The 17,554-nt window shown below is 31.8% G+C and overlaps 1 protein-coding gene across 1 annotated transcript in view; it reads left to right on the forward strand.

Moving 5' to 3' along the window:
* Positions 1–17,554, forward strand: part of LOC111001996 (dynein axonemal heavy chain 7) — a 52,574-nt gene that overhangs the window by 18,960 nt on the left and 16,060 nt on the right. Inside the window, exons 31-53 of the mRNA XM_045630565.1 lie at positions 489–660; positions 937–1,119; positions 2,360–2,491; positions 2,996–3,109; positions 3,803–3,910; positions 4,437–4,634; positions 5,832–5,955; positions 6,843–7,018; positions 7,477–7,628; positions 8,076–8,223; positions 8,564–8,776; positions 9,499–9,671; positions 10,224–10,365; positions 10,812–10,925; positions 11,483–11,593; positions 12,712–12,900; positions 13,558–13,787; positions 14,243–14,468; positions 14,645–14,827; positions 15,378–15,603; positions 15,984–16,129; positions 16,406–16,601; positions 17,305–17,375. Of these exons, the coding sequence (XP_045486521.1) occupies positions 489–660; positions 937–1,119; positions 2,360–2,491; positions 2,996–3,109; positions 3,803–3,910; positions 4,437–4,634; positions 5,832–5,955; positions 6,843–7,018; positions 7,477–7,628; positions 8,076–8,223; positions 8,564–8,776; positions 9,499–9,671; positions 10,224–10,365; positions 10,812–10,925; positions 11,483–11,593; positions 12,712–12,900; positions 13,558–13,787; positions 14,243–14,468; positions 14,645–14,827; positions 15,378–15,603; positions 15,984–16,129; positions 16,406–16,601; positions 17,305–17,375 (3,727 nt within the window). The remainder of the gene's footprint in view (positions 1–488; positions 661–936; positions 1,120–2,359; positions 2,492–2,995; positions 3,110–3,802; positions 3,911–4,436; positions 4,635–5,831; positions 5,956–6,842; positions 7,019–7,476; positions 7,629–8,075; positions 8,224–8,563; positions 8,777–9,498; positions 9,672–10,223; positions 10,366–10,811; positions 10,926–11,482; positions 11,594–12,711; positions 12,901–13,557; positions 13,788–14,242; positions 14,469–14,644; positions 14,828–15,377; positions 15,604–15,983; positions 16,130–16,405; positions 16,602–17,304; positions 17,376–17,554) is intronic.

Raw genomic sequence — 17,554 nt, forward strand, 5'->3', positions numbered from 1 at the left:
AATTTAAAAATGAATTGTCGTGAAGCCGACGAATATTATGTTCCGATCTTGCATGTATTTGTACGGATTTTATAATTTTAATTTGCAACTCTACTTACTATAATATGTATCAGTTTTTTTTTAACAGTAATTTATTTATGTGTATTTGTTGTTATTTTTTAAAAGTTTGTATCGCACCAAACGTAATATTTTTAAAAAAATTTGTCTTTTTGTTTCTTTGCTTTTTTTGAACCGCATTAGGCAGAACCACAAACTGTATAAACATATATAGTACGGCACTTTTTACTATTTTTTTAGTACGAAAAATATCGTTACCATGGTAATAAGCTGGCTTTAATCCCTATATAATAACAACTGAGTGGCTACTATCAAATGTTAACCTAAACTAAAATCAGGAAGTCATTAATTCTATGTTCCGGTCATCAACCATTATTTAAAAATAATAAATTATTTAATATATAACTGTCTTCCTATATATTTACTTTCAGGAAATGGCTAGTTTTTGATGGGCCAGTAGACGCTATATGGATTGAGAATTTAAACACGGTATTAGATGATAATAAGAAATTATGTCTCATGAGTGGCGAGATCATACAACTGGCTCCAACCACCAATTTAATTTTTGAACCTATGGACTTGGAGGCAGCCTCACCAGCAACCGTAAATATAATTAAGATCACATTTCTTTTAGATTTTTAAGTGCACTGGGGAAGTTATACAACATATATTTCTAATCAATGATAGTATCAGGTTTGAAAAATCTTTTGAAGTCGTCAGTGAAGTGTTTTAAAGAGCTTTTTTTTTCAGTTTTTATATTTCCATATTGATAATGAAACAAAACAGTTCTTATCACAGACAATACGTTAAAAAGACGCTCTACATATCTCTGAGTACATAAAAAGCGATTATCGTATATGAAGTATATTTTATTAATAGGTCTCCCGCTGCGGTATGATTTATATGGAACCCAAAGGACTGGGTTGGAAGTGTCTTTTGGAGTCTTGGCTTAACACGCTCCCATCGACATTACATGGATTCAATAAGAACATTATACGAGCATTGTTTAATAGATTTATGTCGCCGTTGTTATGGCTTGTTGAATATTCTGGGAAAGTTAAGGTAAGTTAATTTTTGAGAATTAACTTCATTTGTTTTTTTTTATTTTTATTTTTTTATTTGTACGCTCTTTTCTTTAATAACCCTATGTCGAATTGGTTCTTTCTTATAACTTTCTTTCTCATACCTAAGTACTAAAGGGGGCAGTAGTTTCCACTTGCTTTATAGAACTCATAATTTTTTCATCCTCTGTTTCTTACTTGTACAGACTGCCTGTCCTACAACAATCGGCAGAAGATAACCGTGTAATCAACCATACTTTTGACCTTAATAAAAATAAAAAAAACTTCTCTGGCGTATGGAAAAAAATTATTAAAATGCAGAAGTGATTAACGATAAATATTAAAATTAATCAAAAAGATTTTATTTAAATAAATAAATTATTAGTAAATACTATTTCAGTGGTAGATGAAATTGATTTAAAAACACCAAAGCAATATTTATTTATTCACGCCGTTTAATTGTACTGTTACGAAACACGTGTTCTAAGTATAGAAATACTAGAATGTACAACTTGAACATAGTTATCGATTTCCATGCCACCTAGACCTAACTTTACGATGTCGAATTTAGATGTTGGTGTGCGCGCCCATCGTGAAAATTCACTCTCATCATTTTTCTCCATCGCACCAAAAGAAGTATAACTTCAAAAACTGTTTTATATGCAATTGCAAATAGAAGAGATAATGTTTAAAAAAGGGGGGTTGGCTGACTTATGGACAAGACGTCTGGTGTATATTTTGTAACAGGTTAAAATTGATACATTTTGACGACAGTTGATAATTAAAACTTAAACGAACATCGTAGCTTTTACGTATCAAAAGTTATACTAATTGCAAATCTCGATACGCAGTAAATTAATCTCAAAATGGCGGCGCATAGACCCCCCCACCCTACCACCCCCCAACGCGCGCGATGTGTCACCGGTCTCACTTATTGTATGAATTTTTTAATCCTTTAGCTATCCAAAGGTATAATTTAAATTTGGATGTAGGATGAGGCTAAATTCTAAACTACAACGCCAAACTGTCCCGATTTTGTTCGAAGGTTTCTTTAATTGCCCCTCCTATGGTAGAAAAGTTCACATCAAATGCGAATAACTAAGGATGAAAATTGGTTTTGGCTTTCTGTATTGTCTTAGTGTTTTGTATTATAATATTATAATAACCTGTTAGATTACTTATAATTAATAAAAAAAAATAAAAAGAATGAGCCTCAAATAATATAATATTGTGATTCACAGCAAATGTATATAACATCCCGTTCTAATTTGGTTACTGCGTGTATGAATTTATTTGATACATTTATGGACGACTTCTACGACGAGAAATATATTGAGCAGATTTCGGACCTCGATATTCGGGCGCAGCTAGAGGTAATTAAATCTATAATTATAAATATATTATTATTAATTTTATTTATATAATATTTATCATATGTGCTTTAATTTAAATCCGGGGTTACAAAAACCATATAATCAGATTTGCACTTTTAACTTCTAGAATAATTAAATTAAAGACAAAATAATGATAGTAGACGCTTTTAATACAATACATAATATAGTAAAGTCTTTAGTAATTTTTACAATACAAACATTAAAATTAGTATAATCAATTATCATGTTTACTATATCAGAGAGTTATTTTATTGGTCAAGAATTCGTATACTTTAAGTGCTCAAAAGATTTGTATTTCCATACAATTTGTATTTAGTTGTAATTATTGTTTTTAAAAAGTTTTAATTATTGTTTTTAAAACTTTCATAAAGATATGAATCGTTACATGTTTTTGCGTTGTTCGTGTTTCGTAGGGCAAAATTTTTTGCGTCTTTACTAAACATTGTATTTAAGTACATAAAAAATAACTGTAATAACTTGTAGGGTGTATTTTTCTTCTCGTGCATTTGGTCGATTGGAGCAACTCTGGAAGCTGACAGTCGGGAGAAATTCGACATGCTTTTCCGAGGCTTGCTCGAAAAGGAATTTCCTCAAAAGGTAATACGGTTTTCCTTTTGAATGTGGAAATTCTAAAGAAAGTATTTGATGTCTTATATTTCCTTTAGTTATGTATTAATATTATTGATAAAAATATGAATCAATTTATTATTTACGAGTTTTGTCTAGTCATAAGTGTTCAGGATATATAAAATATTTATAAATTAATATTAACTGATATAATTACATAATTCCAGCCAGAGAAATATTCGTTAAAGAAGTTTTAATTATTTTTTATTTACGTTTCTATAAGAACACATAGTCTTACTATTACTATGTAAGTGTTACGCTAAATGTGGAGAATAAAAAATATTTGACATAAATGGTTTAAATCGACTTGCTGACTGATTAATTCCTTTTTTACATCTATAGAAATTTAGGGTTTTAAAAAAAATGTTTTATCAAAAAGTGTTTAATAAAATCATGAAAATAGGAACACTTTTTAATCAGGTGTTTATTAATTTTTTTTGTACTCTACCCTCTGATGGTTTTTCTTTAACGTTGTGTTTCTCATTAGGGTTGCCTGGAAGAAATCGCTTGTAAGCGATAAGGCCGCCCTTTGCCTTATATCTTTTGTTACTGTTTTTTTTATTTTTTATTTTTTGTTATGTGTGTTTTTGTATAAGGCAATAAAGGATTAATAAATAAATAATTCTTAGTGCAAAGTTAAATATTTCGATTTATATATTTTAGATTATAGAAGTGTTGAATTATCCCCGAGAAATACAGAAGCCAGAAAAACAATACATATTCGCTCTGCCAAAGGAAGGCCTTGTGTATGACTATCGATTTATAAAAGAGGTAACTTAATTTAATTTATAACATTCTCGTGTCACTGTGTGTAAACTCCTCCGAAATGACTCGACCGATTTACGTGAAATTTTGTGTGTATAATTATTCATCCCCCTAATTTTTACTTTTTATTCTTTAGACAAACCTGTTGTTTTTTTTTATGATACAGCATATAAATATACATACAACTCTTAATTTGCACCCTTCTCTGATCATGACTTGAACTGAGGTTTTACAGAAAACCGTAAAAGTTTTCATTCCGGAAAACCGAACAGTCTCTGGGGTAGCATAGCAAAATATTCCATTTTGGTATGTACTAAAAATGTAGGCTAAAAAATCACATTAAGGAGAAACGAAGTTCGCGGAGGCAGCTAGTTTATATATTATAATATTTTCTAAAGTACCCTTCTGTCTTTTTCCATTACAGCGTAAACATAATTTAACAGAAAGAGACAAGAATGCAATTTGGTTTAGTTTTTTTATGATAATAGGACTGGTCTTTATTACTATTTTTATTTCTGGACCTCGTCTTTAGGGTAAGGGCAAATGGAAACCCTGGCAGGATGATGTGGTATCAGCTCCCCCAATCAGCAGGGACACTCCACCTAACCAGATTCTAGTCACCACCTTGGATAGCGTCAGATATTTGGCGTTATTCAAATTGCTGGTTATGCATCACAAGGCTGTTATGATGGTTGGACCTACGGGGACTGGGAAGTCTTCATATATTATCGTACGTTTTTTTTTTTAACGAAACTTAACCATGTATTTTTGTTCAAGTAATAAAACCTAGATAGAGATAGAAGTGGAATATTTAAAATTAAAAAATCAGTTAGAAATATAATTTTTTCAGCAAAAATATAAATTATCGTTAGAAATTTTACACTTAAAAAAGAATCAGAAAGTAAATGATTAAAATGAAACTAGTTTTGTTTTGATTACCAAACCAATCACCTAGTTAAATTGGGCAATCACAGATATGTGTTCTTCAACTTCTGGTGTCTGATCAGCAAGATCACCATCGTCATAAGCATCTCTGTGTCAAATATCTTCAACCTTGATATATATATGTATTTAAAATCATTTGAGAATACATAGGTATAATATATCAAATCGAAAAACTATACATATTTATGACCACAATATTACGAAAATATTATTAGTTGCATAAAACCTTAATGAAATAGGTATTTGCAATTGCGGTAAAGATGTTATAAGGTTGGAAGTTTATAATCGTCAATGGCATTATCACATTTCGTACCTCGTGTTTCAAAAAACGGTACCTTCTTTTGAATTCGTTCTCACTGTACGCTCAAAAGGATTTTAGTTGTATTCGTTCCGAACATATACTTTTGGCATTCGGGGATTCATATCGGCTATACCTACCCATTCAATGTTTTCAATTGAAGATAGAACTCTCTCTATATTCTCCATTATGTCTCTTTCGATATTGATATTTCCAAACGGTCCATGTAACAAAGCTCAATCACAAAACGTGACAGTCCTTCAGGAAAGCGTAGGTCTAAAATAGGTATACAGAATCGTCGTCAAACAGTCGTTGTTATAAGAAATATTAAATATTTGTAAGCTTACAAATAGAAGCATAAAAGTGAAAAAGCGGTTGAAAATTTTGAATTGTGAAAATTTTGAGGTGTTAGCCTCATCTAAGTTGCACTTAATTAAGCTGTAATTTAAGCTTATAAATGACTTTATTATTCACAATTTATCACGCATTATAGATAGCTTTTATTTCTTTCAATTCCTACAATTTTTTATCTATACAAAATAAAAATCACGATTTATCTAATTAAACATTTTTGACATACCGCCTGCCGCGCATGTAGATTCTGAAACTTGATGCGACGTTAGTAGTAAATATAGATAAAATTTGTTTCTGGAATCTATGACTAACTTATAACAATATTTGTAGGATTTCTTAGTCAGACGGGTTGATACAAAAGTATATAAGGCGCTTATAATGGCGTTCTCGGCTCAAACAAATTGTAACCAAACACAGGATATTATAATGGGAAAACTGGATAAGCGAAGAAAAGGTGAATTAAATTATATTATTTAAAAAGGAAATCTAATCTAAAATAAATTCAAAAATGTTTTATTTGTTTATATTTATTATTAGTTCTATCACGCTACCTAATCTAATGTGTCAAAATATTTTTTACAAAAAACATCAAGTCTACCCACCCCTATAGAGGGTTTTAACCAAGCAAAGGTTTTGTGATACAGACTACTATCACAACTATGTGATTACTATGTTTTCTTTGCCGTACCGAAAGAGTTAAATTGCGCACAATAGGATATAGTCGTGTTTCGAAGGCACGACCGCAAGATTGCGCACTTGAATCACTAAGTCTATAATCGTCCTATGTAAAGACATAATAAAGCTATTCATTGGGTGTAAATTTTCTGTGCACTTGTCTCAATATTAATTACTATAAAAATAAAATAAAGCCTTTTATTTCATTCCTTGGTTTAAATATAATATCAGGAAAATTATATATGTCACTATGCAAATTGAAGTCAAAATTCCTCTGCGTCTTTCCTCTTTTGATTTTGTTCCTTTAGTAGAGACTCTAGGGGCCGTATGGTTCAAGTGCACAGGCGCTTATTAAAGACTTAATTGGCGCCTAGTAGATAGTACGGGTGACCCCAGAGTTGGTGATTTCCTCGCTCAACGAATAAGTATCGCAATACAGCGAGGAAATGCTGCCAGCGTTAAAAATTGTTTTAATTTTTTTTTTAATTTTCAATTGTTTTTTTAACTATGTAGGTTGTATTGTAAATACTGTATATTTGATTGGAATGAATACTTTAAATATAATCAAAAATGTACACCATACACTATTTTGTTTTGGTTTAATTATGTATGTATACTGTCATATTTATCTTGTTATATTTAGTACCAATGAATAAATATTTAAAGGTGTATTTGGTCCACCTATTGGATGTTTCTGCGTGGTATTTGTGGATGACGTAAGCATGCCACAAGCGGAAACGTATGGTGCACAGCCGCCCATAGAAGTGTTGAGGCAAGGCATTGATTTAGGTCTCTGGTACGATAGGAAAACAAATGTTGCTATGCATTTGATTGATGTACAGGTAAGAAAATTTTACTTTTATAAAAAATATTGACTGAGTAGGACGCACGTTAATAATAAATTGCATCAGTCTTTTTGAGTGAAAGCTTACGTCATGAATCGTAAGGTTAGCTTTAGCTTTGTTTTTTTTTAATTTGTATTATATTAAGTTTGGTCATATAATGTTCCAGTGTTACTTGTAATCTTAATCTTATACTTCTTGCACATTTCTCTTGGCATATTTTTTTAGCCACTTATTTTTATTTGTAATGTGACGAAGTTGTAATGTATCTGCGCAGATAGACAAAATCCATTTGTGCACGGGGATCGAACCTACGACCTCGGAAATGAGAGTCATATGCTGTAGTTAGACCAACACACTTATTTGTGAACAACTTATAATTTTTATAATAAAATATAACTGTTATTTGGTAATATTAATATCCTGTTGTAAAATATAAATGTATAATACGGATATAGTTCATGTGCGCGATGGGAAAACCGACGCCCGGTGCCAAGTTGATCACGCCGCGTTTTTCAAGACACTTTTCATTCTTTTGTATCGACGAGTTTGATGACGAAACATTGCAAGTTATCTTTGGCCGTATTATGCTGTGGCATCTGGACACAAGGTATATTAACCTATATATACTAATTATATTATCCCTCGTGTCACTATGTTTAAGTTAAAATTTTATGCATATGGTCTTTTCTTTTGGGTAAGCTATTTTTATTAAGTCAAAAGCGCTTAATAGAAATATTTCATTAACCAATCATTAAGTAGTAATGATAATGATGATGATGATGCTGATGATGTTGATGTTAGTGTTGTTGTTGATGTTGATGTTGATGACAGTGACGGTGACGGTGATGTTGTAATAACTAATACTTTATTACGTACATCAAAATGTGAATTACAAACAAATTAACACTAAAACGAGCTTACACTCTTCTCTATTTCTAGCTTTACGCTTTACTTTAGTTGTATAGTGTATACGAACTATGTGGAAATAAGTTTGTCTATTAAATAGTACCTAGAATGGTGACCTAAGATATACTTTGAAATATATTTTTCTCAGAGGGTTCTCGAAAGACTTCGATCCCTGCATCGATGAGATAGTGGCAGGGACACTTGAGGTGTACAAGGAGTGTCGTCTTAACCTCCTACCAACGCCCTCCAAATCTCATTATACATTCAACTTACGAGATTTCTCCAGAGTCATTCTGGTACGTGCACACAAATTTTGTATATTTTTTTACAGATTGTTAAGCTTAATGTTAATATCGTAAAATTCATGATTGTACCCTATTTGTATCAAAAACTATTCATCTGCTTTATACTTAAACTCAAATAAATATTCAATTAAATAGGCACATATTTGTAAATCATGTGCAGGAAAAAAGTTCTGGAACTCGATTTGAAATAAATAACCAAATACAAACCCTCTGAAGTAGTTCTACGCACCTCCTGAAGTAGTTCTAGAAACCTCCTGAACTAGTTCTACAAACCTCCTGAACTAGTTCTGCAAACCTCGAGAAATAGTTCTTAAATTAAACATATTTTTAGGGTGTCCTTCTATCAGTACCGGAAGTGACACCAGACCTTCAATCTATAAAACGTCTTTGGGTTCACGAATGTCTGAGAGTCTTTTCTGACCGTTTGGTTGAGGATAAGGACCGACAGTGGCTTGTCACTTGTTTGAGAGAATCTACGGCTAAATATCTTAATGATGACTTTGATAAAATGCTCGGAAGACTTCTTGATAATCCCAAAGATAAGGTATGGTAGATTTATTATATTTTTAGTAGAATCTTTAGGTAAGGTATCTGGCGAATGGGGAATACATGAAACCATGTTTGGGTATTGTTTTCTGTTATAATCATCTTTTCAACTTTGACAACCAATATTTGTGCGACTACCATCTTTAGATCCAGCCACCCGTAGAAGTATTTCAAAACTGAGATTTAGGAGTCTTCAAGACAAGAGCGCTCCATTCCTTCAAACGTCGCCAACACACACGCATACCTATTCGTCTGCCCCATGTCCCATAAAAAAGCCAACATTGTTTTCAGTAGTATTAATGCAATCCTTATAATATCGAAACAATATCCACATTGCAGTTATGTCATGCATGGGGGTGCTATTTTGTATATCAAATATATAACTAAAGTAAAAGGTTCATATTAGATAGAAAGAGATAAGAGGAAGGTGATTAAATGTTTAATATGGTAAATGGTACTTCTATAATGTAAGGCGAACTGCCCTAGAAGTTCTATCGTAATACATATTAATTTAATCTAGTTTTATGTGCATATTATATTATTGAGTTTTTTTTATATTCATGCATCATAATATGTACAATTTTGTAACACATTTATTACAATTATAGCTTTTTTTTTAATGTTTAACTTATTATAAAATACATAATATTTGCCTTAAGCGTCTTGAATGAAATAATTAAAAAATAATAATGCTATTTGAATCATTTTATGGTTCCTTAGATAACAGATCTGCATCTTCGTAATTTGATTTACTGTGATTTTGCAAATCCCAAAGTGGATACTCGTTTCTATATGGAGACTACTAATATGGACCATTTGAACTCAACTGTTGACGCCTTCCTAGTCGAGTTCAATAACATGTCTAAGAAGCCGATGAATCTTGTACTATTTAGGTGCGTATTATTTTTTATATATGTGCAATTTTTATTGTATGTAAACATTAGTTTAATGTCATAAAAACGAACTTATTAATAAGCATTTTGATGACACATTGTAATAAGTATAGGGGCTATTAGTAGGTACTGCGCTTAAAGGCCGGTAAACACTCAAATTTCAGTGACCCGCGTGGTCTTTTACCTATGCAATAAAAAAAGTGCCATAAATGAATATAATAATAGACAATAATATTATAATTTAGTACTTCCAAATAAGTTACAAAGTGATTATAATTATAGATATTAAACGATCCTAAGAAAGATAATATCTTCATATATTCCTTAAACTGTCAAACCTATTCTATTTTAAAGCATTATTACACACATTTGAACCACTATACAATTGGTATAGAAAGGTTTACGGGAAAATTTAATTTTAGTTTAGAAGATTTTTAAGAAGTATTGATCTTTCCGTAATTATAAAAATTTTCGAAATTCGAATTCAACACACCCGTACTATGAATGCTCATTCATTAATGTATCTATCTCTCTATATATATTTACCTCTAGGTTTGCGATAGAACACGTATCACGTATTTGTCGAGTGCTAACTCAGCCGCGGTCTCACGCACTCTTAGTGGGACTTGGTGGTTCGGGACGACAGTCCTTGACAAGGCTGGCTGCTCACATCAACGAATACGATCTATTTCAGGTTAATTTTCATTTATTTTTATCCTTCGTGTTTCGTTTGATTGTGATTGGTCAAACATTAACAATTGAATTGATTGATTGAATTATAGATTAGACTTTTGTTTTACATCCGTTCATATCTGTGAGCTTTTTTAAACTATGAAGTAAAAAATGTTTAGTTGAACGAAGCGTTGTTTGCGAACTTTGGAGCAATTCATTATATAGATGATTTTTTGCACATTATTAGTTAAAAAGTTGCCTTCAGAACAAAAAAATATGGTATTATTAACGTTTTCTTTGGATGGAAAACTTGAGTAACTTGTTCTAATAAAATTACGAATTACGAAACGTTTGAGAGGTTCATGTTCATGAAATTATTCCATTTGTGCTAGGACCTCTGAAGTATAACAGAAAATAGCCACCTATTACCAAAAGCATATTTTTAAATTCTCTGTAATTTTAATATAGGTAGAAATGAGTCGAACATATGGTAAGACAGAGTGGAGAGAAGATTTAAAGACGTTGCTACGAAAGTCCAGTACGCCAGACTTACACATGGTGTTTCTGTTTATTGAATCACAGGTATTTATATTGTGAACTAGCTTTCTATTGTGATGGTTTAGCTCTCTAAGGTCGTAGGTTCGAACCCCGGCTGTACCAATGGACTTTGTCTATGTATAATATATAAGAATTTAACACTCATCGCATTAAACACTCATCGTTGAGAAGAAAAACATCGTGAGGTTGCCTTGGACCCGAAATGTCGATGGCAGTGGTGTCAGGTACAGAAGGCTGCCCACTTACTTGCCGATAAGCAGAAACAAATGATCACTTAATCAGATAAAGAAATCTGGGCTTCGGACTGAAAAGGTTATAGGGTTACTTAATTTTTAAAAATGAAGTTATGTTATTTATATTCATAAAATAGTAAAATATGGTGCAAGTAATGAAACAATTGTTTTGTTTGAATTTTTAAGTATACAGTGCAAACAATTAGTTTTTCAGAGAAGCGAATGAATCGTGAACAACGGTGGATTTCCATACTTTATAATTATTATATATCTTGCCTTGGCTATGACAATTTAAGTAAAAAAGCTTTTAAGAAGAGTTGAAAATTACTTTTGCTAATGTTAATATAGATTAAAGAAGAAGGATTCCTAGAAGACGTCAATAACATGTTGAATTCGGGAGAAGTGCCGAACATATTTGGTGCTGATGAGAAAGCGGAGTTGTGTGAGAAAATGCGAGTGGTACGTATTTATTTACCTACCCCCATAAACCTTTTGAGGCTTATCTATCTATTTTTTTATCTATGTATTAAATAGTAGAACCTACGTTACATTTAAAGCTTAATTCGCATATAAAATATATGTTTTGACATTTCTAGTTCCAAGGGACTAATATCTAAGGGAAGACTTTGGGTCCATTATCATTTGAAATATGTAAAAATGTAATCGAATATTTTAAATAGTTTTTGGTCAGTCTTCGGTCGTTAAAGTAGAACATTTCAGACTTTATAATATTAAATACTTGAACTTTTGAAATACAATATTTCACAAGAATAGAAATCAATTGCTTTTGAAATAAAACGACATGAAAAATATCTTCAAAGTAGCAGCTGACTGGAAATATGGAGCATTGATAGTACGGTTCATTTGGCACGTAAAGTGTGCGCTCCAAAAGATATATTACACTTATAAAGAATTTCTTTTATTCAATTTTACATAGGTTTTTAATATTTTTACATTTTGCCTCAAATGTGTAGTGTAAAGGTATTTAAAATATTTTTATAGTGTTATCAATTCGAATGTAACCTTAGACTTAGAGACTGGTTTAGTATCATTGAAGATTTTTCAAATGGGTGGCAAAGACACGTATGGTACTTGGGGATAACTAAAGTAGAAATATACACTATTATGTTCTGTGCCTTGGCGTCTAATAATGTTTTATTGGTGATAAATATTTATGGTGAATAAGTTACATATATATAATTAGAATTGTTGTTCGTTTATCTCCCTAAAACTCGAAGTCGCGATTTGGCTAATTTTGATCTTGAAATATTTTTCAAGTTCCCTACCGAGAACATAAATAAAAAGTAAAGAAAAATAAACTAAATTTTTTTATTTATTTTTTAGACAAAATTTTTCGTTTATATATATACGATATAGACAATATTTTTTTACGATACACCATACAAAAATACATGCAACCCTAAATTTTCACCCCTCTACAATCATCCCTTATGTTTTTTTTGTTAATTATAAACTTTAATTTTTTGGCACAAAAACATGGCAAAACAACGTTTGCCGGGTCAGCTAGTATGCTATAAAATTCACAACCACTCACTTCTAAACACGTATGCTCGCAGATCGATCGACAACGCGATAAATCCTTACAAACGGATGGCACGCCGACAGCGTTGTATGCGTACTTCGTATCGATTGTTCGAGATCAATTGCATATAGTACTAGCAATGTCTCCGGCCGGAACATCACTTAGAACAAGAATAAGAAAATTCCCTTCGCTTGTCAATTGTTGTACTATAGATTGGTTCCAGGTAATTCATATTATGTTAAAGAATATAATAGTTTATTTATATGGGTATTTTATTATGGGAATTAGGTGTAAGAATGATTGTTATGAGAAATTTTTAGTTGTATTTTTTTGGTAATAAAAGGCTTAATATTGGTGATATGTACTTTCAAATGCCAAAAATATATAATAAGATATAAAGACCCGGATGTTACTTCCAATGCGACAGCTATACTGATTCTGACGTTTTTGTTAGTGTGATGTAGTTCTCTGAATATGCGTAGCGCTGATGTTGCATCCTTACGATCGAACAAAAACTGGAAATTGGGATTGGAATATCTGTCAGTATCGTTGGCCCAGTTCTCTATATACTCAATGAGAAACAAAATATTAAAAATTTAATTTATACGATACAGTTTTAGTATTTTTGTTCACGAAAGCTTAAATATATTATTTTGACAACTGAAAACAATCTGGTTTATAATATCGTATAAATAATTTTACATATAATATAACTAGTCTTAATTATTTGTTACAGTCTCTCAATTAGGTTAAATGTTATCCTTTTAACTTCCGTTTTCTTGCTAAATATCTCTATCGTATTCTATTAATAACAGAAAGTGCCCGAGAAATGTATGACCCGATTCTTTTCAAAGTAAATCCAATTCAATAACTCTTATAGGAATGGCCACCTGATGCCTTACTAGCTGTAGCGACACGATTTTTAAAAGAAGTTGAACTGACCGATCTCGAACGGGAGACGGCCATAAAACTGTGTCAAATATTCCATACGGACACACAGCAGCTAACGCGAGAGTTCCTTTTGAGATTGAAAAGATACAACTACGTGACGCCCACTGCGTACTTGGAACTTATTAATATGTTCAAGTCTTTGTTAGGGAAAAAGCGAACGTAAGTATTTGTAGGTAAATTATGAGTGAATTACAGTATAAATTCTTATACATTATTCATTTTATAGTAAGTCTGATATCAGTAATCGTATGTATTGTAATTCGCGCTACATTTCGGAGTTGAAAATTACCGTAAATGTTACTAAGATCTAGTCTTACATTATAATTATGCTCTTATAAGATAGAGAAACAAATATATACTAGAAGATATTTTTTTGCATAAACAATATTTAAAATTGTTCATAATGAAATTTTGTTATAATTGATTTGTGTAAATCATATATGATTTTATCTAATGACTCATTTATCCAGATTATTTTTTTATCTTTCAATAGTAGTAAATTTCCTGATCATGGAGAAATTCTGATATACGCATTACAAGCATTATTTGCATTTAAGCCTTTACGTCATATTTATCCCCTATTGATATTAATAAAACATCAATACCTCTTCCAGTGAGCTATTAACAAGCGAAAAACGCTACATTACGGGTTTAGATCAACTAGCTATAGCTGCAAAATCGGTAGCAGCGTTACAGCAAGCGCTGGAAGTGCTGCAGCCGAAGCTTGCGGCTGGTGCAGCGGCTGTAGCAGAAACTACTGCTAAAGTGGAAAAAGAGAAAGAAGGAGTGGCGTTGGTAGAAGCTGAAGTTCTTGTCGATCAAGCAGCAGCTGAAGAACAGGTTTGGAATATATTTAAAGCATACATAGTATAATGTCTTTAAGATTCTTTGTTACTGGTTTACATTATTTAACCTCCGTTTATCGGATTACAGTTTAAATGAACATTAAAAAATCCAGCATAAATTTAATACTATGATGTGGTAGTAGAGTTGAATTTTTAATGGTTAATTTTCAGGCAAAAGAAGCCCAAGGTATCAAAGACGAGTGTGACGCAGATCTGGCTGAAGCCATGCCTATCCTCAACTCTGCGCTGGCGGCTCTGGATACTTTGACTCCGCAAGACATCACTTTTATTAAAACCATGAAGAGTCCCCCCAGAGGCATCAAACTTGTGATGGAAGCTATTTGTATATTAAAGGTATAATTATTTTTTGTGTCGATCTCATGAAAATTATTCTGGTGCAGATTTCATGAAAATTTTAGCAACACAAACTTTTTATCGTTCTCATTAATAGTAATTGATCATCCAGACTCTTTTCTTTTTCTCTTCTGCGGTTCTACTAAAACCTTCTAATTTAAACTACAACAGTTTTGCATTAATACAACTCACTAATAATAAACGGGGCCTTTTTTTCCTTCTTGCTGTCACAGTATGATGACCCGGTAAGTTGATGAAAAAGTACATAATAGCACATATTGTTTGCAGTTTAATAATCATGAAAGTTAAAGCAATCTTGCAATCGACTCTTCGACAATGATTCTTTTCAGTCGCACGAAGAACATAAGCTTCCTTCTTCCACGATAAGTATCCGTGCCATGTATGATTAGGCACAGTGAACCCGTTACAAAATGGCTTTAATTTTAATTTATTTAACGTTTTGCTTAGTAGCCAACGAAACCACACAACACATTGTAGAAAGAAATGTTAAAATTACCATTGATATCATACCAACAAACATAATTCTTAGGAAATTAAACCCGACAAGATACCAAATCCATCTGGAGTAGGTACGATAGAAGATTTCTGGGGACCATCAAAGAAAGTTCTCAATGATATAAAGTTTCTTGAATCCCTACAAAATTACGATAAAGATAACATACCGCCACCGGTGATGAAGAAATTGATGACCACGGTGATGCAAGATGATGGATTTGTGCCAGAAAAAATACGAGCAGTCTCTGTTGCTGCTGAAGGTAATTCAGTACCATCATGATTTTAATGAAAGGTTTTGGAAACCAATTGTAGTGTGCCTATTTTGGAGCACAATTTTCATGTGCTAAATTGTGTTATTATTTCTTCCCAACAAATATTTATCATAGAATGTACATTTTTCATTCTATACATTTCCTTTGAACCAAAATTCAACCATCAAATTTAACTTGAAAAACTATCCGTATTCGTATAATTTACCAAATTTAACATCGTTTCAATGGAATGTGTGTTTTAGTTGTAATATTTGATTTAATACTTGATGAAACTATCATAAAGTTGTTCTCACTAAGGGCAGAATATAGCACAAAATAATTAAAAGTAATTGGTAGCTAGGATTTTATAAAGGTTAAATGTTTGTTAGGCATGTGCAAATGGGTCATTGCAATGACAAAGTATGACAAGGTGGCCAAAGTAGTGGCCCCGAAGAAGCAACGTTTGGCAGCGGCGCAGGCCGTTTACGATAAGGCCATGGCGGCTTTAGCTGTCAAGCAAGCTCAACTCCGAGAGGTGGGTGTCTAATATTGGATAAACTGATTCCTACATTGAGTTTAAATTAAAATATACCGATATTTTCATGTATTTCGATTATTGTTTAAAAAAATCTAATACCTACGGACTTGGGAGCAGATTGTAAATTTTTATGTTTCGTGTTTTTTTGCGTTATTAATTTATATATATATATATACTGTTTTAATTTTTTTTTATAATTTTCCAAAGGTCTAAATTTTTAAGTACGTAAGGCATTTCCTTTTTCATATGTTTAAATGGAAGTCTTATATTTAGGTACAAGTGAAATTAGGAAAATTAGAAGACGCATTATCAGAACAGAATCGCCAACAAAAGATGTTGGACGATGAAGTGATGGATTGCAGTAATAAATTAAAGCGAGCCGAAATGCTTATATCGGGCTTAGGGGGTGAAAAGACTCGGTGGACACAAATTGCTAAATCGTTGAGAGATACGTACAACACACTGACGGGTATGTTTTAATACTGGTTACGTTATATATGTTTATGCAGGTACTACACATAAAAAAAAATATCTTTCGCCTACGAACGTAAAAATAACAATAATAGAAAAAACTTAAGTGTGGGATTTTTGTGACGGTATACGCCATGCGCAAAAAAATACTCTCATCATTTTTAAGAAGAGCAGTATAACTTCAAAAACAATTATCGGAAGGTTTTTATTACGTTATTTTTACATGTTTGCCTTTTACATGTTTATTATCTTCATCATCATTGTTCAACTCATCTATATACTGTAAAGAATAACCTTATGCAGTCATCTGAATGCGCATTATCTTAGCATTTAACCTTTCCGGAAATGATTTAGTTGTATCGTCCCAACCGTGAATTTCATCAATTAGATTTCGAAGCCACGCTTGTACCGTGTATTCCTCTTTGTTAGGATTCCGGAATCAAAGATGCAGCAATAATTACTTTTTTACATATTTGAACTTTCGCAGTAATCTTGAAGGTCGAGTAGAGCCCTAACTACTTCTTTTTCGAGCAGTTTCTTGTTGTCTCAATTTAATTAGTAAAAATAATGATAGCAAAAATATCTTAATTTAAGAAATACATTTCTGACTTATAATATAGGGTTTTTATTGAAATATTATTATTAAACTTGTATTTAAAAAGTAAGTTTTTAATTTTTCAATAATACAACCATTATTTTAGGTGATATTTTAATTGCTGCGGGTGTGATCGCATATTTGGGTCCTTTCACAGCGGCATTCAGATTTGAACAGGTATGTAAACAATTTACTATAATTATAATTTTAATTTACACTGATTAATAAGGAAATTACGCACCTTCCAGCAATGTAAAAATCGGTTGTCTGTAAAGTCAGTTTACTGACATTTGTCACCGGTTCACTGGACGTGACAACGTCATAAGAAAATACTGATGGAATGGTGTCATTTTTAT

This window comes from Pieris rapae, chromosome 12 (genome assembly GCF_905147795.1).
Source record: "Pieris rapae chromosome 12, ilPieRapa1.1, whole genome shotgun sequence".
In the NCBI taxonomy this organism is placed as follows: Eukaryota; Metazoa; Arthropoda; class Insecta; order Lepidoptera; family Pieridae; genus Pieris; species Pieris rapae.